This window comes from Tachyglossus aculeatus, chromosome 7, assembly GCF_015852505.1.
Source record: "Tachyglossus aculeatus isolate mTacAcu1 chromosome 7, mTacAcu1.pri, whole genome shotgun sequence".
NCBI lineage: Eukaryota > Metazoa > Chordata > Mammalia > Monotremata > Tachyglossidae > Tachyglossus > Tachyglossus aculeatus.
Genome location: NC_052072.1, coordinates 47,372,749 through 47,398,716, shown reverse-complemented (window position 1 = coordinate 47,398,716; position 25,968 = coordinate 47,372,749). Strand labels below are relative to the sequence as shown.

The 25,968-nt window shown below is 41.7% G+C and overlaps 1 protein-coding gene across 1 annotated transcript in view; it reads left to right on the top strand.

Moving 5' to 3' along the window:
* Nucleotides 1–22,608, top strand: part of LOC119930470 (PTTG1 interacting protein) — a 36,656-nt gene extending 14,048 nt beyond the window's left edge. The window contains exons 4-8 of the mRNA XM_038748797.1: nucleotides 3,308–3,416; nucleotides 11,832–11,937; nucleotides 12,054–12,119; nucleotides 15,474–15,520; nucleotides 19,999–22,608. Of these exons, the coding sequence (XP_038604725.1) occupies nucleotides 3,308–3,416; nucleotides 11,832–11,937; nucleotides 12,054–12,119; nucleotides 15,474–15,520; nucleotides 19,999–20,045 (375 nt within the window). The 3' untranslated portion in view covers nucleotides 20,046–22,608. The remainder of the gene's footprint in view (nucleotides 1–3,307; nucleotides 3,417–11,831; nucleotides 11,938–12,053; nucleotides 12,120–15,473; nucleotides 15,521–19,998) is intronic.
* The last annotated feature ends 3,360 nt before the right edge of the window (nucleotides 22,609–25,968 follow it).

Below are 25,968 nucleotides of genomic sequence, written 5' to 3'. Positions count from 1 at the left end.
ATGTTCTTCTCCCAAGAAGAGTCCATCTGGTTGCCGCAGAGCGTGGTAATGGAAGTGTATCTTACCACGGGTTTGTCCAGAATCTCCGACTTCAAGGTGCACTGACCCTGTGTGCAGATAATGAAGATAATGGAGAGCAAATTGGCCAGAATAGAGCAGAGCTGCATCAATCAGGAATACACAGGAGCTGGATGGTCCTTGTTTCTTTTAGTCTTAATGTTTCCTTCCCTCCAAGGAAGATCTAGTAAACCTTTTTTTTTTTGTAGGCTTCAAAGACGTTGCTATTTGTCTACCATCCAAGTGTTGCAAAATACCTCCCGAAGAATAGTCCAGTAGGGAAAATTAGGAGAGCAGTGTGGAAGCCTGGAGTTGCTTTTGAGTGTTGCTGTAAAAAAAGAGTCATCCTAAGTATTTTTGTTGTGGTGTTCTATTTTTCGCTTTTGAAAAGTGGTGCTTTTTTAATGGCCCATCTCCCTCAAATCTGATTAAGATTCAGTGTAACTGATGGCTCGTAGGCCTCATTACCGAGTCACAGCCCCGAGAACACCTTGTGAAATAGGAAAAGAAACAGAAAAGCTAAAGATAGTGGGTGCATTTGCGAGAGAATGTACCATTTCTCCTGCTTTGATTACTGTGTCAGCCTCCTTGCTGACCTCCCAGCCTCTCCAGTCCCTTCCCCACTCCGGTCCATACTTCACTCTGCTGCCCAGATCATTTTTCTACCAAAGCGTTCAGGACGTGTCACCCTACTCCTCAAGAATCTCCAGTGGTTGCCCACCCACCTCTGCCTCAAACAAAAACTCCTCACCATTGGCTTTAAAGCAGTCAATCACCTTGCCCCCTCCTATCTCACCTCACTACTCTCCTACTACAACCCAGCCCGCTCACTTTGCTCACCCTCTCACTGTACCTCTTTCTCGTCTATCTCGCCTCCAACTCCTCACCCACGTCCTTCATTGCCCTCCCTCTTCAAATCCTACAATTACTCTCCCTTCCTTCGAAGCTTTAATGAAGGCACATCTCTTCCAAGAGGCCTTCCCTGATTAAGCCCCCGTTTCCTCTTCTCCCTGACTTGCTCCCTTTATACATCACCTCTCCCAGCCCCACGGTACTTACGTACATAGCTGTAATTTATTTATATTGATGTCTGTCTCCCTCTCTAGACAGCAAGTTCATTGTGAACTGGGAATGTCACTGTTTGCTTTTATATTGTACTCTCCAAGCGCTTAGTACAGTGCTCCGCACACAGTAAGCACTCAGTACGATTGAATGAATAATAATAATACTAATAATTTTGGTATTTGTTAAGCGCTTACAATGTGCCAAGCACTGTTCTAAGCACTGGGGGAGATACAAGGTCATCAGGTTGTCCCACATGGGGCTCACAGTCTCACGTTTTCCAGATGAGAGAACTGAGGCTAAGAGAAGTTGTGACTTGCCCAAAGTCACACAGCTAAGTGGCGAAGCTGGCATTAGACCCATGAATGAAAGAGAACAGAAAGTTGGGGAGGTGACCAGCCTAAAAAAAGTTAACTTCTTATGATGCTGGCTCCAACACCAGAAAAGGTCGAAAAATTCATTTGGCTACGAGAAGAACACTTTAAAAGGCAGTCCCCTTCCCTAAAAATGTCATAAAATTGCTTTTAAAAATATTCAACTTTTATCTCTCCTCCCCCCCCAATACTGTCATTATTATAACCTCAGCAAGGCAGGGTAGGTTTGTGTCTTGATATTCTTTCCACCCTGGAATGTTAAACCTGGTTCTGAAAACCAACAACACAGGGATGCACATATAATGCATGTTTTGTCAGATCTTGTCAATTACAGAGGTATTGGCATTAGTCAATTCAAAATGGAGACTTTTGTATTTTCTTACTATTACCCCATATCATTACCCAAATGCAGTTGGGTTTCCAAGGCTTGTGCATTATTTAGCCAGCTGACTTCTCGGCCAGAGTTCTTTTTCTCAGAGGGCATTTCATTAGTATTTCATTTCATTCATTTAGCGCTCTGGTGTACAGAGAACACTGTTCTAAGCACTTGGGAGCAGGCAGTGAAAAAAAAAGGTAAGGCCTCCCCACCCATACAGAAGCTTACAATCTAAGTTTAGAGTCAGCTTTAACTTTAAAAAGGGTGTGATTTTTTTTTTAAGTGTAAAACTGGGTATAGTCTGAAAATTTTTAAACCATATCTAATGACACAGAAAATCCTCCTAAATGTCTTAATTTTTTTTCAAAACTATGCTTTATCATTTCATTCATTAAAAGGAAGATCGGGTAAAGAGCCTAAACTCTAAATTAGCTCCGGCCAAACAGTATATGCTTCAAAATTGTGCTTTATTGTAACAAGCATTTGTATTTGCGCCGAATTTTAAAAAATGTCTTTCCCGATCATCAAATTGTGTAAAAATCAGTCTTATCCCCCTGTAATTGAGTGTTAAGGGAACTCCCTCAATCACAATAAATTCCTTTGGCGCTACTCATACAAACAACCTCGTCGTGCTATGAAAAAAATTCCCAAGTGTTAAAAAAGAGGAAGTTTGGTTTTTTTTAAGAGACTGCTTCGTTTCACTATATTCTGTGGTTCATTGCCATTATTGCGAGTTCAGAGGAGAAAACGCACTTGATGCTGAGCGGTTCTGTTGCCTAAAAAGCAAAAAGATGCAAAGCCAGTAGGTGGGCTTTGAAGGTGAGGTGGTCATAGCCTGGCGTTTCCCCCAGCCCTGGTGCTAGGACAGTCCCCTACGATCCCCACAGTGGCTTCTTGGAAACACTGAGCACTTCTGCATTTGCAAAAACAGATGGAGGAAATTAGCAATTTATTCAATCGTATTTATTGAGCCCCTACTGTGTGCCAAGTACTGTACTAAGCGCAATGCAGGGCTCCTTGCTATTATGAGACACAGATTAGGTCTTTCTGATGAACAGAAGCCGCATCTTTCTTTGAAGCCAACAAAGACTTGTTTCTCAGCCCCGTAACACACGAATACCGTGAAATAGAAATCTTGAAATAAAACCGTGCATTTTGCATTTCTCTGGGTCACTGGAGGTAGTCAGTTTTTATCATCATCATCATCAATTGTATTTAATGAGCGCTTACTATGTGCAGAGCACTGTACTAAGCGCTTGGGAAGTACAAATTGGCAACATATAGAGACAGTCCCTACCCAGCAGTGGGCTCACAGTCTAAAGGGGGGAGAGTTATTACCAGTGTTGTCGTCATGGCATGTGTTTATACACAGATTCTCTGCTACTTTTATTTTCAGCGTTTGTATCTGTTTTCATTTCTTATATATTATGTCTTTCAGTGTCTTTGGTGCAATTCTAACAATGCGTGCCTGGATTACCCGCTTAAAAAAATACTACCGCCAGGTTCTATTTGTAAGCTGAGTTCCGCACGCTGGGGTGTTTGCTGGGGTAAGTAATCTATTTAGACAGCTTGCCACGCCAGTAATTTGTGGAAAATCGAGTGCCGGTGCTTTCTCAAATTGCATGTGTGAGTGAATGATCTTCCGTGCCTCTTACTGTGCTACCATAAGAAATAACAGTGGTGTTTGTGAAGCACTTCCTGGGTGCCAAGCGCTGTACTAAGCGCCCCAGTAGATCAGATAATCAGGTCGGACCGAACTCCTGATCCCATTTGGCGCTCGAAGTCTAAGAGTGAGAATCCCCACTTTAAAATTCCCATTTTACAGATGAGCAAACTGAGGCAAAGAGATGTTAAGTGAATGTCACACAGCAGGCAAGTGACAGATGAGAACCCAGGGCCTCCTGATTCCCAGGCCTTTACTTGTTCCAATAGGCCACACTGTTCCCTGCCGGATCTTAATGGATCTAATAGTCTTGTGGATTTCTTAATAAGGATTCGGTAAATTCTCTATGACCTATACAGTTGGCGTCTCATATAATAATAATGATGATGGTATTTGTTAAGCGCTTACTATGTGCAAAGCACTGTTCTAAGCGCTGGGGAGGTTACAAGGTGATCAGGCTGTCCCACGGGGGGCTCACAGTTTTAATCCCCATTTTACAGATGAGGCAACTGAGGCACGGAGAAGTTAAGTGACTTGCCCAAAGTCACACAGCTGACAAGCGGCAGAGCCGGGATATGTAAGCTTAGGGGTTATTAATTGTGGTATTTAAGCGCTTACTATGTGTCAGGCACCATACTAAGTGCTAGGGTAGATATAAGATAATCGGTTCCCATATAGGACTTAGAGTCTAAGGGGGTGTAATAATAATAATAATAATAATAGTAATTATGGTATTTGTTAAGCACTTACTATGTGGGAGGCACTATACTAAGCGCTGGGGTGGATACAAGCAAATCAGTTTGGACACAGTCCCTGTCCCATGTGAGGTTCACAGTCTCAATCCCCAAGAGAAGCAGCGTGGCTCAGTGGAAAGAGCCCGGGCTTTGGAGTCAGAGGTCATGGGTTCAAATCCCAGCTCCGCCAAGTGTCAGCTGTGTGACTTTGGGCAAGTCACTTGACTTCTCTGTGCCTCAGTTATCTCATCTGGAAAATGGGGGTGAAGACTGTGAGCCCACCGTGGGACAACCTGATCACCTTGTATCCCCCCCAGCACTTAGAACAGTAGTAAGTGCTCAATAAATGCCATCGTTGTTATTTTACAGGTGAGGGAACTGAGGCACAGAGAAGTGACCTGACTTCCCAGAGTCACACAGCAGACAAGTGGCAGGGCCGGGATTTGAACCCATGATCTTCCGAGTCCTAGGCCCGTGCTCTTTCCACTGCGCCATCCTGCTTCCCAGCATAGATTGCCAGAATCCCAGCAAACATCTTGTTATCTGATAGTGTAGGCCTACATAAGTATTTTGGTGGTAAAATTTCCTTCTCTGCTTAGGCTGCGTAATTTTATATATGTGAAGAGACATAGAATGCCACTATTTGTCCCTATTCCCCCAGTATTCTCATCTGGTGAACTTCAAAATTTCAGCTGGGGTACTTATGATTTGGGCGTGTTCCTATGGGCCAAAAATGGATGACTCTCTGCTTTTTGAAATTATTTATTAAATGAATCTCCTAAACCATCAGTTGAAAGTCCATTAGGGACTTGGAAATAGCCCCTGAAGCAGCGTGACTCAGTGGAAAGAGCACAGGCTTGGGAGTCAGAGGTCATGGGTTCAAATCCCAGCTCCGCCACTTGTCAGCTGTGTGACCTTGGGCAAGCCACTTAACTTCTCTGTGCCTCCGTTACCTCATCTGTAAAATGAGGATTAAGACTGTAAGCCCCACATGGGACAACCTGTTCACCAAAGAATAGTGCTTTGCACTTAGTAAGTGCTTAACAAATGCCATCATCATTATTTATTATTATTATTATTATTATTACAGGTCATTTAGTGCCTTATATAAGCTGTTTGGGCGCTCACTGATCTACATGTATGAGGAAGCAAGCTTTTAACTCTTATCAATCAGCTCTCTGGACATGCTATTTAGCAGAGCCAAGAACATCAATCAACCTGTTAATCTTGTTGATTGAATGCTCACTGTTTGCAGAACGTAATACTAAGAACTTACTCATCTTTGAGCTATTTATTTACCGAAATAGGCAGGGAGTGGGTTTAAATGACATGGGTAGGTTCATTCCAAATCTGATTCTGTGAATAACTTCTGTATTTTCAGCAAACTGGTCTTCTAGGTATTTCAAAATGCCATTTTACACGCTCTATATTTTTTCAGGTAGTTTTCGACTCCTTGCTTTGTGTATCTTTCTCCTTAATCTGTAACTATGACAGTAGTCATTAAAGCTATCATCATCATCAATCGTATTTATTGAGCACTTACTGTGTGCAGAGCACTGTACTAAGCGCTTGGGAAGTACAAATTGGCAACATATAGAGACAGTCCCTACCCAACAGTGGGCTCACAGTCTAAAAAGGGGGAGACAATGATAAAGCTATGAATTGTCCATCTCTATAATCGGAAAGTTTCATTTCAAATTCCAGTGGGTGCCGTTTAATTTCCCTGTCCGAAAATGGGAGGAGAAAGTAATGAAGGGAAACTGGGGTGGGAGGAGAGGGAGTTTCTTGAATGTTGCACTTGGGAGGACCCCCTTATAGCAGATGAAATTCAGGCAGAGTGCTTGGATTTGTGTGGTAGAGTGGGTTGGAGAGAGAAGCGAAGGGCAAATGGATGAAGTGTTTGCTGGAAGAAGTCAGAAGAACAGTCAGTGACAATACAAGCCGGGGCAGGGGGACTAAGACCTGACTTTCAGAGAAAAATAGTAATGGATGAAGCAAAGGAAGACAATCAGTAGTATTTATTGAGCACTCAGTTTTGGCAGAGCACTGTAATAAGCACTACATATTTATTACTCTATTTTACTTGTACATATCTATTCTATTTATTTTATTTTGTTAATATGTTTGGTTTTGTTCTCTGTCTCCCCCTTCTAGACTGTGAGCCCACTGTTGGGTAGGGACTGTCTCTATATGTTGCCAACTTGTACTTCCCAAGCGCTTAGTACAGTGCTCTGCACACAGTAAGCACTCAATAAATACGATTGATTGATTGATTGATTGAGAGCTCACCTCCTCCAGGAGACCTTCCCAGACTGAGCCACCTCCTTCCTTTCCCCCTCCTCCCCCTCCCCATCCCCCCGCCTTACCTCCTTCCCCGCCCCACACCACCTATATATATGTTTGTACATATTTATTACTCTATTTATTTTATTTGTACATATTTATTCCATTTATTTTATTCTGTTAATATGTTTTGTTTTGTTCTCTGTCTCCCCCTTCTAGACTGTGAGCCCGCTGTTGGGTAGGGACCGTCTCTATATGTTGCCAACTTGTACTTCCCAAGCGCTTAGTACAGTGCTCTGCACACAGTAAGCGCTCAACAAATACGATTGAATGAATGAATTGTCGTATTTGTTAAGCGCTTACTATGCGTCAGGCACTGTATTAAGCACTGGGGTGGATACAAGCAGATTGGGTTGGACACAGTCCCTGTCCCACGTGGGGCTTACAGTCTCAATCCCCGTTCTCCGAGGCACAGAGAAGTTAAGTGACTTGCCCAAGATCAATCAATCAATCAATTGCATTTATTGAGTGCTTAGCACTGTACTAAGCGCTTGGGAAGTACAAGTTGGCAACATATAAAGACAGTCCCTACCCAACAGTGGTTTCACAGTCTAAAAGGGGGAGACAGAGAACAAAACCAAACATACTAACAAAATAAAATAAATAGAATAGATATGTACAAGATAAATAAATAGAGTAATAAATATGTACAAACATTTATACATATATACAGGTGCTGTGGGGAAGGGAAGGAGGTAAGATGGGGGGGATGGAGAGGGGGACGAGGTCACGCAGCAATCAAGTGACAGAGCCGGGAGAGGACAGTACAACAAGAGCAAAGACAAACTCAGGGAAACAACTGGCTCCCTTTCTCTTCCCGGGCCCCAAACTGCTGCAGGGCCTGTCTCTCAAGTCTAACCTCTGTGGGTGAAGGACAGAGGGGAATTGTTTCAGTCACTGACGCCTTCCCTCCTGCTTCTGTTTCCTGGAGTAGAAGCAGAGGCCCCTCTCCTGTCTCTATACTGAATACCCCATCTGCACCAGGAAAACCGTTACCCAGTGCAGGGAGGGTAAAGATGAGACAGAGCCAGGTGGCTCTCGCGGAGGAAATCCTGGCTTGGGTGGCTTATGCACCCCAGATCTCCCTTGTTCATTCATTCATTCATTCAATCGTATTTATTGAGCGCTTACTGTGTGCAGAGCACTGGACCAAGCGCTTGGGAAGTACAAGTTGGCAACATCTAGAGACGGTCCCTACCCGACAGTGGGCTCATAGACTAGAAGGGGGAGACAGAGAACAGAACAAAACATATTAACAAAATAAAATAGACTAAATATGTACAAATAAAATAGAGTATGCTGACAAGACTGAAAAGTGATTCATTCATTCATTCAATCGTATTTATTGAGCACTTGTGTGCAGAGCACTGTATTAAGCGCTTGGGAAGTACAAGTTGGCAACATATAGAGACGGTCCCTACCCAAACAGTGGGCTCACAGTCTAGAAAGGGGAGACAGAGAACAAAACAAAGCATATTAACAAAATAAATAGACTAAATATGTACAAATAAAATAGAGTATGCTGACAAGACTGGAAAGTGATTCATTCAGTCATATTTACTGAGCACTTAATGTGTGCAGAGCACTGGACTAAGTGCTTGGGAAGTACAAGTTGGCAACATCTAGAGACGGTCCCTACACGACAGTGGGCTCACAGTCTAGAAGGGGGAGACAGAGAGCAAAACAGAACATACTAACAAAATAAAATAGACTAAATATGTACAAATAAAATAAATAAATAAATAAAGTATCCTGGCAAGACTGGAAAGTGATTCATTCATTCAGTCATATTTATTGAGCACTTACTGTGTGCAGAGCACTGGAGTAAGCGCTTGGGAAGTCCAAGTTGGCAACATCTAGAGACGGTCCCTACCCAACAGCGGGCTCACAGTCTAGAAGGGGGAGACAGAGAGCAAAACAAAACATATTAACAAAATAAATAGACTATGTACAAATAAAATAAATAAATAGAGTATGCTGACAAGACTGGAAAGTGATTCATTCAGTCATATTTATTGAGCGCTTACTGTGTCCAGAGCACTGGACTAAGCGCTTGGGAAGTCCAAGTTGGCAACATCTAGAGACGGTCCCTACCCGACAGTGGGCTCACAGTCTAGAAGGGGGAGACAGAGAGCAAAACAAAACATATTAACAAAATAAAATAGACTAAATATGTACAAATAAAATAAATAGAGTATGCTGGCAAGACTGGAAAGTGATTCATTCATTCATTCAGTCGTATTTATTGAGCACTTGTGTGCAGAGCACTGGACTAAGCGCTTGGGAAGTACAAGTTGGCAACATATAGAGACGGTCCTTACCTAACAACAGGCTCACAGTCTAGAAGGGGGAGACAGACAACAAAACAAAACATGTGGACAAGTGTCAAGTCATCACAATAAAGAGAAGTAAAGCTAGATGCACATCATTAACAAAATAGAATAGTAAACAGAATATTCATTCATTCAGTCGTATTTATTGAGCGCCTACTGTGTGCAGAGCACTGTACTAAGCGCTTGGGAAGTACAAGTTGGCAACATATAGAGACGGTCCCCAGTCATCAATATAATAACAGGAATCTTGTTTTCACTTCTCAAAGCTGATTTTTATATTGAATCTCTCTGGCCCATTGGGTAGGAATCAAATGGAGATTTCTTTGGTTGGTCTCATACCTGGGTCATCTTGATTTGTAGTTCTTGAATACTTTCTTAGAAACTTTGATCTTCCTTAAAATAATAATAATTGCGGCGTTTGTTAAGCACTTACCGTGTGCCAAGTATTGGTACTAAGCGCTACAGTAAATATACAATAATAATCTGGAATACAGCCCCTGTCCTGCCTAGGACTCTCAGTCTGAGGAGGAAGGAGAACTGATTTTGCACCCTCATGGGTTTGAATCCCGGCTCCGCCACTTGTCAGCTGTGTGACCTTGGGCAAGCCACTTAACTTCTCTGTGCCTGTTACCTCATCTGTAGAATGGGGATTAAGACAGTGAGCCCCACGTGGGACAACCTGATCATGTTGTATCCCCCCAGCGCTTAGAACAGTGCTTCACACATAGTAAGCGCTTAACAAATACCATCATTGTTATTATTATTTCACAGATTCATTCATTGAATTGTATTTATTGGGTGCTTACTGTGTGCAGAGCACTGTACTAAGCGCTTGGGAAGTACAAGTCGGCAACATATAGAGACGGTCCCTACCCAACAACGGGCTCACAGTCTAGAGGGGGAGACAGACAACAAAACAAAACATGTGGACAGGTGTCAAGTCGTCAGAACAAAAACAGGCCAAAAAGAGATTCATTCATTCAGTCGTATTTATTGAGCGCTTACTGTGTGAAGAGCACTGTACTAAGCGCTTGGGAAGTACAAGTCGGCAACATATAGAGACGATCCCTACCCAACAACGGGCTCACAGTCTAGAAGGGGGAGACAGACAACAAAACAAAACATGTTGACAGGTGTCAAGTCGTCAGAACAAAAACAGGCCAAAAGCAGATGGGGGAACAGGCCCGGATTATTGAAGTGCCTCGCCTCAGCAAGCAAGTGGCGGAGGCAGGATCGGAACTCAAGTCCTCTGACTCCCAGGAATATACTTTTTTCACTGGACTACGAGGGGGGAAAAAAAAAACAATTTCCTAGAAAGAGAGGGTGGGGATTTTCCAAACTTTTGAACTAGTTACCAGAAGACTGGCATCATTTGATTGTAATAGTTTCAGTCTTTCCTACTTTTCGTCGTGCCAGCCTGTATTTTATGTATTGGTGTGCTTCTCACAGTGGGAGCCCCTAGGGAGTTGGTTGGGGGATAACTCTGATTCCAGCAGTCTGGAATTTTCACCAAGCAAGGGTTCCCTGGATTTTAGAAGTCCATGTGGTTGTCCGTTTGTGACCAAGTTCGTATTAAGGAAAATTTGTGTTAAAATTTTCAGGCCTTCACCAGCTCCCCACCCACACACGCACACAAACATTTCACACTGTGTCTCAAGCTATCCTACTTAAGGAGCATTGCCAGAACAACAATTCCCTCCGCACATCCACCAAGCTAGCTCTCTTCCTCCCTTCCAAGCCCTACGGAGAGCTCACCTCCTCCAGGAGGCCTTCCCAGACTGAGCCCCCCTTTTTCCTCTCCTCCTCCCCCTCAGCGCCTCCCCTCCTTCTGCCCTACCCCCTTCCCCTCCCCACAGCACTTGGATATATTTTTACATATTTGTTACCCCTTTTGTTTGTACATATTTATTACTCTATTTTATGATGTATATATCACTATAATTCTATTTATTCTGATGGTCTTGACACGTGTCTACTTGTTTTGTTGTCTGTCTCCCCCTTTTAGACTGTGAGCCCGCTGTTGGGTAGGGACCATCTCTATATGTTGCCGATTTGTACTTCCCAAGCGCTTAGTACAGTGCTCTGCACACAGTAAGCGCTCAATAAATACGAATGAATGAATTAGTACAGTGCTGTGCACACAGTAAGCACTCAATAAATACAATTGAATGAATGAATGAATGAATTAGTACAATGCTTTGCACACAGTAAGCGCTCAGTAAATACGATTGAATGAATGAATGAATGAATTTGTACAGTGCTGTGCACACAGTAAGCGCTCAATAAGTACGATTGAATGAATGAATGAATTAGTACAGTGCTGTGCACACAGTAAGCGCTCAGTAAATACAATTGAATGAATGAATTTGTACAGTGCTTTGCACACAGTAAGCGCTCAATAAATACGATTGAATGAATGAATTAGTACAGTGCTGTGCACACAGTAAGCGCTCAATAAATATGATTGAATGAACGAATGAATTACCTAATAGCATTCTCTTCCAAAACGTAGTGAAGACATGCACCAAGGAAGAACCGAGTATATATCAGAGACTCTAGACATTTTTTAATTAATTCACGTTCATATCATCAGTGACATTTATATTCATTCTAGACTGTGAGCCCGCTGTTGGGTAGGGACCGTCTCTCCATGTTGCCAACTTGTACTTCCCAAGCGCTTAGTATAGTGCTCTGCACACAGTAAGTGCTCAATAGATACGATTGAATGAACGAATGAATGAATTCTAGAAAGATATTTTTAGTGATAATATTACTGCCTAAGTAAATAGAGGCAGTAAGGTAAGTAATATAAAATAAGATAAAAATAAATGAAATAAAATAGGATAAAACAAAAAAAAACCTTACCTTCCCCCCCTCTTCATTTTCCAGTGAACTTTGAAGCCTTGATTATTACAATGTCTGTGGTAGGAGGGGCTCTTCTCATCGGCGTGTTTGTCTGCTGCTGTTGCTGCTGCAGAAAAAAGAAGAGCAAAAAGCAAGTATCTCAGGCTGCTGGGTGGATTGATTTAATTTGGAAAGGATCCGACCGGATTCTCCTACCCGCGCGTTGAGTCAAAACGGTGGTTTAACACATCTTATGCTGTCTTTTAGGCCAGATAAAGATGAAGAGAGAGCCGCTAGAGAGAGAGATCAGAGGAAAGTGCGGCAAGAGGAAAGGTGAGAAAATAGGGTCACTTTTTCAAGAATCCATTACTTCTCCTGTAGTGGAAAACGAGCAAGACCTTGTTAGGGGATGAAAAGGTAATGCAAATTAGTCCCAAGAGAATATGGGAATATTTTGCCAAAAGTCGTAGAATCCGGCTGGGTTTGAGAAGTGGTGAACGGCATGCTCAGAGCCAAGGGAAAAATACCATGTCAACATTGTGGGCAGGGAATGGGTCTACCAACTCTGTTATAGTGTACTCTCCTAAGCGCTTAGTACAGTGCTCTGCCCATAGTCAACGCTCAATAAATACCTCTGCCGATGATCTGAAGATTCATCTGCCGATGATCTGAAGATTCATCAGCATCATCCAGAGCTCGCTGTTTTCTTTCATGGCTCACTGACATTCTGTGCTTTGCACACCCCTGACCTTGTGGTGATCGGGAGAGATGTGTCCCCTTTTGTCCTCAGTGGCACCTTTGCTTTTCTCTCTCCTTTTCCATCTCACATGCGCTGGTTCTTGGCCCTTCTGTGGCCTTTGGTGAGTGGAGGAGAGTCTGTCAGGTGATCCTTGTAGATCTGGAATCACGTCTTATGTATGGATAAAAAGAGGAATACTGAGTTTCCTTGTCTTGATAAATTAACAGATTACCCTAGTGCATTAATGTTGCACTGGAAGTTATTGAAAAACGTACACTTTCCTCTTTTTTCTCAAGTTTCTAAGTGTAAAAAGATCCAACCTGGGGAATTCAAAATACAGTATGAATGATACATAGTATTTCCTCCAGAGCACAGAAGAGAAAGTGAAAAGTCAGATTTGAAAAAAAAATCAGGAAGTTACTAGGAAATTTGTGTTTTATATTTTCTAATCTTGTCCATTCGCAGCACTGGATCAATCAATCATATTTTTTGAGCGCTTACAGCGTACAGAGTGCTGTACTAGGATGGGACCATACAGGCTTTCTGTTCTGCCCTGGCTTTGTTCTCGGAGTGTTCCGGGATTATAGTTGTTCACACTGTCCTTTGCTTCTCTGCTGAGGATTAGTATTTAAAATGTCTACCGAGTAGACCCTCTGCGCACTCGGAGCTGAGATGGATATTCGTTTAAAGTATCAACTGCTTCAGATCTCAGAGAGGGTCCGTATTTTGTGTCTCTGTTCAAAACTAGGGGAACGATTAGGCGTCGGCAGTGAGAAGCGTTTGGGGTGCTGATCCTTACAGGGACCTGGGAAGGGAAAGCAGGGTGGTTAGCAGAGTAACACCACAGTTTCATCGCCATCATTTCACAATTTGGGTCGCCATTCCTGAGTTCCATGGTGTGGTCCAGGTAGTGTTGGGAAGATTAGAGAGCAGCAGGGAGATCCCCGGAACCCCTACCCAGAATAATGATAATTTTGATATTTGTTAGGCACTTTGATTTATTCATTCATTATATATGTATATATGTTTGTACATATTTATTACTCTATTTATTTATTTATTTATTTTACTTGTACATATCTATTCTATTTTATTTTGTAGTATGTTTGGTTTTGTCTCCCCCTTTTAGACTGTGAGCCCACTGTTGGGTAGGGACTGTCTCTGTATGTTGCCAATTTGTACTTCCCAAGCGCTTAGTACAGTGCTCTGCACACAGTAAGCGCTCAATAAATACGATTGATGATGATGTTGATTCATTCATTCAATCGTATTTATTGAGCGCTCACTGTGTGCAGAGCACTGTACGAAGCGCTTGGGAAGTACAAGTTGGCAACGTATAGAGACTATATAGCGGGCTCTCAGCCTAAAAGGCACTTCCTGTGTCCCAAGCACCGTTCTAAGTGCTGGGGTAGATGGAAGATAATCACGTTGGACGTAGTCCCTGTCCCACATGGGGCTCACAGACTTTATCCCCATGTTACAAATGAGGTAACTGAGGCACAGAGGTCTGAGGTGAGTTGCCCAAAGTCAGACGGTGGAGCTGGGAGTAGAACCCACGCCCTCCAACTCCCACGCGCAAGCTCGTACCACTAGGCCGCAGGGTGGTTTGTAACAGTGGTAGTTTGTTAGCAATCAATCAATCGTATTTATTGAGCGCTTACTGTGTGCGGAGCACTGTACTAAGTGCTTGGGAAGTTCAAGTTGGCAAAGATATTGGTGCCCAGTTTTGACTGGAAACTGGCCGTCTCAGCAGGGTGGCTCAGTATCCATCTCTGGCACATGTCCAGGGATTGCCGAGGCATGTGAGTTGTGGGTATACGCAAGTCCATCTGGATAGTGTCTGTTTTTAGGAACCTCAGGAAAGGAAGTTTCTTGGAGAAATCATTTCAGCCGGTCATTTTTATTGAGTGCCGACTGTGTGCAGAGTACTGTACTCTCCCGACTCCACCAGTTGTCAGCTGTGTGACTTTGGGCAAGTCCCTTGGCTTCTCTGGGCCTCAGTTCCCTCATCTGGCAAATGGGGTTGAAGACTGTGAGCCCCCCGTGGGACAACCTGATCACCTTGTAACCTCCCGGCGCTTAGAACAGTGCTTTGCACGTAGTAAGTGCTTAACAAATACCATCATTATTATTATTATTATTACTAATTGCTTGAGAGAGTACAGTATAACATTTCAGTGTCAGTAGAAATAGCAACGGATATTCCACTGGATAATGAAGATAAGTGCCACTGAAACTGGTATCAGACAATTGGAGTTATTTAGGTTTTATGTTTGAGTGATACCTGGTAGGTTAAAGAAGTAACTATATTTTAGTACATCGTCACAAGATCGAATTTCACTCCCCAAAGAGACCAACTGTTTTTCTTTAAAATTCACAAAGTTCTTCACAAGGAGATTTTCAGCTATGCTGGTCCTTTCACCGAAGGTTGTATATTGTTAATTTCACCGAAGGTTGTATATTGTTAACAACTCACTGAAAGCTTGACTGTGGTACCTGTTTCAGAGCACATTCTTTCTGCTTTGTAGAAATGCAAGAATGATGGCCTCAGGATATTTTAAAAGAAATAATAATGATGGCATTTGTTAAGCGCTTACTATGTGCGAAGCACTGTTCTAAGCGCTGGGGGGATACAAAGTGATTAGGTTGTCCCATGTGAGGCTCAGTCTTAATCCCCATTTTACAGATGAAGTAACTGAGACTCAGAGAAGTTAAGTGACTTGCTCAAGGTCACACAGCAGACATGTGGCAGAGCCGGGATTAGAGCCCATGAAGAAATCTGTGATAGAGAATCTTAAAAATATTTTTTGACTTTGAAACCTGCCAGTTTAGTTTTCCTTTTGCTTACTTAGAAGGAAAAAGCCAACCCCACATAATTTCATGAAATCGTGTTTGTTTAAAATCTAAGCAATAACTGTTTTGCTAAAATTGCTGTATTTATTTTTCAGGAGGGCAGAAATGAAGACAAGACATGAGGAAATCAGAAAAAAATATGGTAAAATCAATTATAAACTCTTATCTTTTCTATTGATTTTTGAGCCTCACAGGTTTTGTCAGTCAGTTTTGTCGTTTTAAATCTAATCTTGAGAGCACCTCTTTGGTTAAGATAGTTCCCTTTCCATGGACTGTTCAGTGGGAATGGGAGAGACTCTGATAGACATTGTGGCAAATTCTGTACCCATCCCCCGTCAGTAGGTTCTAACCATTTATAGAGAACTAAGATGTGTCCATGAAGTTGCTATGGGGAGGAAACGACAGCATTGTAAGACAAGAGGAACATATTTCAGATCTTTCCGCCCTTTAGAAAGTGTTGCACTCTGAGGCGTAACAGTTGTTTTCTCAAACAATTGTTGCTTGTGGAAGTTTAAAATCATAAATGATCCATTCAGCTTCCTAGCCATGCTTCTTTCAGCATTTTCACTGTCGTCTTAAAATGATGTTGGCTTTTCTATTGTAACATGGCATTTTTTTTCTAACATAGCTGCCTTCTTCTTTGCAACCCCAACATATTTAGCTTGATTGTCCCTCTGTGTGCGTGTCTTTCTCTGCTTCTGTCAGTTGTCGCTGCTGACTTGTAAATATTTCAACCTGTCCTGTCTTTCTGAGAAGTGACCCAAACTAGAGGCTGGGCTGTCATGTTTCTTCATTTCATGCGTCTTGCGCATAAATCCATTACGCCGTTTTTGCAACCATAAAATAAGACGTTCTTGAAAATGCCAAAATGAATATAATATGATGAAGAAATGTGTATTTTGTTCCATTCCAAAAACAAGGACATTTTAAATGTCTTCATGGTTTAAGGAAGAAGGGAAGATGGAAATTATTTCCATCTTCTAGACTGTGAGCCCACTGGGTAGGGACCATCTCTATATGTTGCCAACTTGTAATTCCCAAGCGCTTAGTACAGTGCTCTAAGCGCTCAATAAGTACAATTGAATGAATGAATTTGAGGAATTTTGATGTAATAGTCTTGCTGATACATATAGATTCTTCCATTACAAAACTGAGTATTTTTTGCTCCAAAGACTTGTCAGTCTTTCATATTAAAAAGCATTGTTATTGCCTGTGGGAGGAGGGGAACACTTCATTTCTATTATGGCAAATAAGGATTATTAAGCACATTAGCATTTTAGTATTCCTAAAATACATTAATTCATTCAGTCTTATTTATTGAGCTCCTACTGTGTGCAGAGCACTGTACTAAGCGCTTGGAAAGTACAATTCGGCAACAAAGCCACAGTGTATATTCTTCCTCTTATGCAGTTTCACTTATAAGAGTATCATAGAGTATGCAGTACGATTTATAGTTCTAGTAAACACCAGATGTTGAGCCGATAGAAAATGCCAAAATTGATTTCCAGCCCCTTTTTTGGATGGTATACTTAAATAGCTTACTTGTACAGTGCTAAGTGCTTAGTACAGTGCTCTGCACATAGTAAGCGCTCAATAAATACGATTGATTGATTCTCGTAAAGTTTCCTGTGTGCGTTTTGCGGGAGGAAAGACTTTGTTGGGCTCTGCCGATAACTGAAATCAGTTGAATGGCCTGCCACCAGATGATCTCAAATTGTTCCGCATTCTCTTTTCATTCATTCAGTCGTGTATATTGAGCGCTTACAGCCTGCAAAGCCCTGTAGTAAGTGCTTGGAAAGTACAATTCAGCAAAAAATGGAGACAGTCCCTGCCCACAGTGGGCTCACAGTCTAGATCCCGTTCTCCTGTGGATTTGGGGAGATGTTAGAAATACAAGTTGGCGCCTCAGAAGCCAGTGACAGGCCGCTTGAGTGTGCTTTTTCAGAGTGGTATTCTTTCAGCGTTTGAGTCGCCTGGATTTCCAGAAGCCCTATAAGTGTGCAGCTTTGGTGAGCTCTGCGTAGCTGGCCTATATCGTTACTTCTCTTCCCCCTTTTTTAAAGGTATCTTCTGAAAGTCCCTCCCAAAGTTGTTTGCTCAGTACTCCATTTATCTGCCTCAGACGCGTGAAGTTGACCCTGCCAGGACTGGAGCCTGTGGTCAAGGGAGTGTAGCTCTTCCTCAGATGCTTTTCAGGCCGCTCAGCTATCCCCTCTTGCCCTTAAGGTTGAGATGACCAATCTGTTCTTTCAGCCCTTGTTTCGTTTGCTCACTCCTGCCTCGATTTCCTCTGGGTGTTGTATATTCTTGTATTGGAAACATCTTGGCATTAAAATTTTCTATGAAACAAGACTTCTGTTGTCCTTTCTTCCTTTCTGCTCCTCTAGGCTTTCAGTATTTTTTTTTCCACAAACCGAAACTTTATAGCTTTTTTTTCCCTACTTTCTTAGCCTGTCCGGTGCGTGTGTGTGTGTTTGTGAATGTACCCCTTGGGTGTGTGATTCACGGGTTTCAGTAACAGTTCCCGAACCTGCCATGCTTGCCACGTCTTCTGATTTGAAGTATGACCATTAACTCAGATTTGTACTTGGCCACGTCGTGAAAGCTGGAGAGAAAATGGCGAGTGGAACTGAAAGGAGAAAAACCTGAAACTTGCTGTTTTTTCTAGTGTTGGGATGGAGCAGAGGCAAACTGCCAGTTATCTTGTTATACGTCTGAAACCAAGGTGGACTCCGGCACCTTCCATTGGGGCAGTGATGCTGGAAAATCCAGATTCAGCTGTCATGTTTATCCCTAGTACCGAGGGGGCATCTAAATTGGTTTCAGTGCCTTCTCGGGAGATGGTTTACTTTCTGCAAGCCTAGGGGGGAATTCAGATTCAGCCTGCGACTTCCAGGGACCCTCCAGACTTGCTGTAGAGCCCATGAGGAATAGATTGAAACCTTAATGACCCCGTTCTACCCTCCCAGACCCAACCGGTTCAGTGTAGTTTCTAGGTGGCAAATTAAGACTAGATGCATAAATACAGGGGAAAGGTAAACCCCAATGGCTACAAAGGTTTTGATCAGCGACACAAATAGCAAAAATGCAGCAATGCGTGTTTCTTGCATTTTTTTCCTCTGGCATTTTTAACCGTAGCATATTATTTCAGAAATGTGTATGAATCAGTAAATTCAGTGGTTTTTGTAATTGTCAAGGAAAGTAAAGCCTTCTAACTCTGAGAAACGTGAATTGAAGAATAGAATTTTGATTGTGCTGGAAAGGAGCGTCTTTTCTAGCATCTCATTGCATTAGTCTGTGTGACTTTGGGCAAGTCACTTAACTTCTCTGGGCCTCAGTTACCTCATCTGTAAAGGGGAGTTAAGACTGTGAGCCCCCCGAGGGACAACCTGATCACCTTGTATCCTCCCCAGCGCTTAGAACAGTGCTTTGCACATAGTAAGCGCTTAATAAATGCCATCATTATTATTATTATTATTATTATTAGTGAATTAGAATGTGTTACTGCTTATAAGCAGGCCCTATTTTAAGTCCCGTCCTGTTCTAAATTTGCTACGTCAGTAAAGGTCTGTGAACACTAATTAGGGAGAAAGTCAAAGGAAACGTTAGAAACCAGAAGTCTAAAGACTGGATCCACCTTTTTGGACCAAAGAAAAAAAGAAAAAAGAACAACAGAACTTGAATAAGCTACTCCAACCCTTTGATTTTTGAAGCCTGTCATTGTTTTTGTCATTAAGCTATTTCCCTCGTAGTCTCACTAACCTTCGTTTTTACCTGTGAACTGGAAAATCTTAGTTTGTGAACAAACTTTATAAATGCGGTAGTGCATGTCTTTGGAAAGTATGTTGACAGGATACGAGGGAACTGACCTTTGGTTTGTGGTTTCTCCCCGTTTGGCTGAACAACGAATAGAGCTGTAAAGGTTAAGTATTATGACTCTGACTTATTTGCTTATTATTTATTGGTCATCCTTCTGAATGAATCTCTTCCATTTAATGGGTGACTCTTAAGTTACATTGAAATGATCTAATACATAATTAGTATGCAATAAATCTATTTTTTCAAAGTACATATTTTTACTCTGCAAGGAGAAGAATACTGACCTCATTCAGGTCAGTTCCATAGACTTCAGTTCCATGAGTTCCATAGACTTCATTTTGTGGCCTAAGGGAAATTTTCCTTTGTGGATTGAATATCTAGAAATATAATATTTTTAAAATTTGAATATTGAAGTTGTGATACAAATCAGCAGTTATGAGAAAATTAAAAAGACAGGGAGATGGTTTTGTACTTTAGGCCTAGAGTTTATTGATATGAAAATTAGGTTGTCAGGTAAGTCTTGATTTTGATTTTCTGATTTTCACCTTAATTTTGATCAAAGTATAGCTTAAGTAATGTTTTTCCTTGACAAAGAAACAGCTATCTTTACCAACATTTAAGACCTTAGAACAGCCAATTATCTCCTAACATCATGTATAAAAATGAAGGGTAATACAATCTTAAATATGAAATCAGAACTTTTTGGTTCCGTGTTAAAAAAAAAACAAAAAACCTGCTGCCTGTATCTTCTTTAATTGTCTCCTTTGAGTGAATTCTAATTAGAACTTATTCTACTTTCAGGCTTGTTTAAAGAAGAAAACCCTTATGCCAAATTTGAAAACAACTAAAAAAAAAAGACCCTCTGGAACTTCAAGGAGTCCCAATCTCCTCTTGAGAAATGGAGCTGTTCTAATCAATGGATTAACAATTGTGTAATCGAAGTACAGAACATTTACTCAGGCGCCACAGTATCCTTCCATCGGTACAGCATTAGTCAGGCACCTTCAATGAAAAGCTTTTTCCACCCTCCCAAAGCTGAGCCCAGCTAAATCCCGATGCGTTGCTCCAACCGGCGAAACTGATTCTAAACAATATAAACCTTCCCTTGCCTTGAAATTTTAGTAAACCTTCTCAAGGATCCAGGTAGGGCTAGGCTGCCTACTTCTTGAAAACCTTTCTTTAAATCATGTTTCTTTCCTCATTTTTCCTACCTTTACTCCTTCTCGCTCCTAAATGTGAATAGGCAAAGATTTCTTTTCACTATTCTTCCCCCTAATTTAGTAGCCCTATTTAGTTCTTCCCTCACTCCTTTCTTTTACTACACTTACACTCCACGCTGTTTGTCTTTCCTCCCGTCTCCTGCCCCTTGCGTGGGCAGGCTTCTTAAAGCTATGATAAAAGTCACTTTTCAGTATTTTCCTAGTAAGAGTGGAAAATCCTGAGCACCGAAATCAACGGACATACCCTCTTCGCCCTGGTAAAGGCGACATTGATTTTATTTCGTTAGAATTGGTTTGTCCTGCTCTTGGTTGGAGTGGCGACCACTTTGGGTTTCATTCTTTCACTGAATAAGGAACGTAAACTTCCACTTCGGAGAACTCGATCGTATTATGTGACAGAATTAAGTACTTAAATGTAACGGTAAATCCGTTTCTAAGGTTGAGTGTAGCTAAACATGTATATTTAATGCAAACGCTTGGCTCTTTTTAATCCTACCATTCACCAGGATAAGTAGACTGGAAAGAGTGCCTCATTTTTTAAGCCTGTGTGGATTAAAGCAGCAATTAAAAAGCCTCTACTTTCTGGAAAAAAGCAAAACCACCGGGGATGCATTTTGCTCTACGTGAAGTAGTCTGGTGATAGACTCAAGAAGGCAACTCTGTTGTCTCAGCTGGAGGCAGTTAGGTGTGCTGGCTTTTTTGTACACCTCAGGTGATAATCGCCTTCCTGGTGAAAACACAGCTTTTTGGGATTCCTCTGAGCATGAAATAGGCCCCCTGAGGCATTTGAGGCAGATGTACTCCTTTCTGCCAACCCTGAGAGCCGATAAACCCAAACTCCCGGAGCCTCAGACAGGGATTGTGCTGGCTGGTTGTGCAGGACTCAGAGGCTTAGCTTTTTCCTCCTTTCTCCAGCTCCCACGATAGCTGTCTAGTAGATAGCCACCCAAGAGCCTTGTCGGGCTTAGTTGAAGCGAAGGGCCGCCTCCAAAAATATTCTTTTTTTTTTTTTACCAATTTAGCTGAAACGGTGAAAACCATCCTGCTCAACAAAGTGAAATGAAAATCTTTGGTTTTTTTTTTAACTGCAGTACAGTAACGCATTAACGTCAACATGTCTATGCGGAATTATATCCGCCATAATAGCCGGATCTTCAGATAACGTGCCTTATATATTGAAGCTTTGATTCGTCCTGCTTACCATCACAGTTTGCATACTCCTGGTGTGCTAAAATAGTTTAGAAACTACAATAAGCAAAAATACCACCAGGGCTAGGAGGCTTTGGATTTTTCTTTTCTGTTGGTCTCTCTGTCGCGCTCTCTCTGACCTTCTCTTTGTCACTACCATCCCCACCACAGAATCTCCTGTGGCTCTTGAAAAGATTTGGGAAATCGGTACCGTGAAGGAGACATTTTTTTCTGAATTGTTAAAACTCCCTTTAGGTTTGGGGAAAGATGCGGGAAGAAAAGGTAGCATTCCAGGTGACACTCCAAATCCCATTTTGGGAAAACTTGCTTAAGCACGGAATGAAGTCAGTTGCTGTTCTTTTGATTATCTTGAAATACAGTTTTTGCACTCCAAGGACAACTTTTTAAAATACGTATTATGCCTTTACTGTGAATTACCCTTTGAACACTGAAATATCACTGATACGAAAATGTCATAATGTCGGTCTTGAATCCTCTTTCCCTCACTCAGTTCCAAGTTCTAATTACTTCAAACCAAGTAGTTGGAAGTAGTATTATGGTATACAGTCTAAAAGTAGTTTAGTGCAATGTGCAAACTTTTTCTGTTTTATAATATCAAATATTCTAATGAACTTATCAATTTTATAGGCAGAAGCTCAGTTATTGATGAATCTAACAAATCTGCTAACATTAGAATGAGTTTAAATCTACAAAATAACATAGTGGTTAACATCACGTTTTTATTACACTTTTTGTGTTGTGAAATCATCTAACTTTAATACTACATTCCTTTTTTTGGTGATATGTTATTTTTGCTACTGGACTAACAGAACTCTACATTGCAATCACAAGCAAAATTTGTGAATCTTAAGATACATTCCTTTTTTTGGTGGTATGTTATTTTTTGCTACTGGACTAGCAGCAACTCTACATTGCAATCACAAGCAAAATTTATGAATCTTAAGATGTTCCTAACTCCAAATAAACAGGGTCAATAAATGTATTGCACGTAATTATTGCTTGTTTTTTTTTTTCTTTTAATGTTCATGAAATGTTAATTTTGAGAGCAGTGTACTTAAAATGCAAAATATCTTCCTGGTCTTCTGAACTTAAAAGCAGCGTGGCTCAGTGGAAAGAGCCCGGGCTTTGGAGTCAGAGGTCATGGGTTCAAATCCTGACTCCCCCAAATGCCAGCTGTGTGACTTTGGGCAAGTCACTTAACTTCTCTGTGCCTCAGTTCCCTCATCTGGAAAATGGGGATTAAACCTGATCACCTTGTAACTTCCCCAGTGCTTAGAACAGTGCTTTGCACATAGTAAGCGCTTAACAAATGCCATTATTATTATTAGAAAAGTGCTTTGCACATAGTAAGCGCTTAGTAAATGCTATAAAAAAAACCTTAAGATTTCTCCAAATTTAAATATTTAGGAAGTGCACCAGAATGCAAGAGGTGGTAGAAGCAGTTTCTAATTCATCCACTGAGATCATTTGTCTCCTCGTATGCCATCAGAGTAGTTAGATTTTAGCATAATTAGCCTGGCTGCTTTGGCTCACAGTGCCAGATTTAGACCCAAAGTTGTGATGGTTTTGAAGATTTCTGGTTGGCAGTATATTCATTCATTCAGTTGCATTTATTGAGCGCTTATTGTGTGCAGAGAACTGTACTAAGCGCTCGGCAACATATTGAAGACGGTCCCTCCCCAACAACGGGCTCACGGTCTAGAAGATCGTAATAATGGTATTTCTTAAGCACTTACAGTGTGCCAAGCACTGATCTAAGCACCGGGGTAGATACAAGGTAATCAGGTTGTCCCATGTGGGGCTCACAGTCTTAACCCCCATTTTCCAAATGAGGGAACTGAGGCCCAGATAAATGAAGTGACCTGCCCAAAGTCACACAGCAGACAAATGGCGGAGCTGGGGTGATGATAATAATAATAATGATGGTATTTGTTAAGCGCTTACTCTGTGCCAAGCACTGTTCTAAGCGCTGGAGTAGATACAGGGTTATCAGGTTGTCCCATGTGGGGCTCACAGTCTTAACCCCCATTTTCCAGTTGAGGGAACTGAGGCCCAGAGAAGTGAAGTGACCTGCCCAAAGTCACACAGCAGACAAATGGCGGAGCTGGGATGATGATAATAATAATAATGATGGTATTTGTTAAGCGCTTACTCTGTGCCAAGCACTGTTCTAAGCGCTGGAGTAGATACAGGGTTATCAGATCGTCCCATGTGGGCTCACAGTCTTAATCCCCATTTTCCAGATGAGGGAACTGAGGCCCAGAGAAGTGAAGTGACCTGCCCAGAGTCACACAGCAGACAAATGGCGGAGCTGGGATGATGATAATAATAATAATGATGGTATTTGTTAAGCGCTTACTCTGTGCCAAGCACTGTTCTAAGCGCTGGAGTAGATACAGGGTTATCAGGTCGTCCCATGTGGGCTCACAGTCTTAACCCCCATTTTCCAGATGAGAGAACTGAGGCCCAGAGAAGTGAAGTGACTTGCCCAAAGTCACACAGCAGGCAAGTGATGGAGCTGGGATGATAATAATAATAATAATGATGTTATTTAAGTGCTTACTCTGTGCCAAGCACCTCCACACTTCCACATTATTTAAGCACTGGGGTACTCACGCCTTTGTCTCCCCGACATTCATTCATTCAATCGTATTTATTGAGCGCTTACTGTGTGCGGAGCACTGTACTAAGCACTTGGGAAGTCCAAGTTGGCAACATGTAGAGACGGTCCCTACCCAACAGTGGGCTCACAGTCTAGAAGGGGGAGACAGAGAACAAAACAAAACATATTAACAAAATAAAATAAATAGAATAAATATGTACAAATAAAATAAATGAATAAATAGAGTAATAAATACATACAAACATATATACAGATGTTTTTGTATGAGTAGCAAAGGACTTGTAGTTATAAGCCACAGCTTGCAGGCCCAAGGTTGCCCTTAGCAAGGACTAAACATCTCACCTAAATTCCCCCGAAACCTTCCCCACCTGCCATTTCCACAAAATGTTTATATGTAGTTTAGGGTCCATATGGAAGAAGCTTGAGGTACGTGTTACGGGCAGATAAACTTTTCCAAAACATGGCATGTTTATGGTATGATATGGTATGTTTGCTGGGGTGGTCAGAGGAATATAGACGCCCCGCTTTCCCATCCACAATCCTTCATAAAACTCATGTGCACCTGGGTACGCTGCTGCATGTTGCACTTATGTTCTTATCGTTACACTCTTCTTTGTTCCACCTGCCCGAAATTTATTTTAGTGTCCCATCTTCCCGGCTAGATTGTGAGATCCTTGAGGGCAGAGATCATGTCTACAAATTCTTATGTTATCTTTACACTCTTCTTTGTTCCACCTGCCTGAAATTTATTTTACTGTCTCATCTCCCCGGCTAGATTGTAAGATCCTTGAGGGCAGAGATCTTGTCTACAAATTCTTATGCTCTTATCTTGACACTCTTCTTTGTTCCACCTGCCTGAAATTTATTTTAGTGTCCCATCTCCTGGGCTAGATTGTGAGATCCTAGAGGGCAGAGATCATGTCTACAAATTCTTATGTTCTTATCTTGACACTCTTCTTTGTTCCACCTGCCTGAAATTTATTTTACTGTCTCATCTCCCCAGCTAGATAGTAAGATCCTAGAGGGCAGAGATCATTTCTACAAATTCTTATGTTTTTACCTTTACACTCTTCCTTGTTCCAACTGCCTGAAATTTATTTTACTGTCTCATCTCCCCAGCTAGATTGTAAGATCCTTGAGGGCAGAGATCATTTCTACAAATTCTTATGTTCTTATCTTGACACTCTTCCTTGTTCCACCTGCCTGAAATTTATTTTAGTGTCTCATCTCCCCGGCTAGATTGTGAGATCCTTGAGGGCAGAGATCATTTCTACAAATTCTTATGTTCTTATCTTGACACTCTTCCATGTTCCACCTGCCTGAAATTTATTTTAGTGTCTCATCTTCCCTGATAGCTGAAATTGAGCCCGAGCGAAGATTATTGCCAGCAAACCCTACTGCTCAGCCAGACCCTAGAGGGTCCCTGTATGGACCGCTCACTCTTTCAGACTACACTATTGCAAGTTGAAGGCTGTTTACATTTGGTAAAGTATTTCATGAAAACTTCCTTGCTCTGCTAACCCCAACTCAGGAAATAAATAAATGGAAGGAACAAAGGTACAGCTGGGTGGGATTCCTTGATTTGAGGGAAAAGTTTTGCCGTTCAGTTTCCGGGGAAAGAAAACTTACAAAAGCCTTAGGAACATTCTGTTTCCCACATCCTCTCAATCACCTCCACCTCTTATGTTGTCAAGAATTTCTCTGATGTACTAGCAAAAA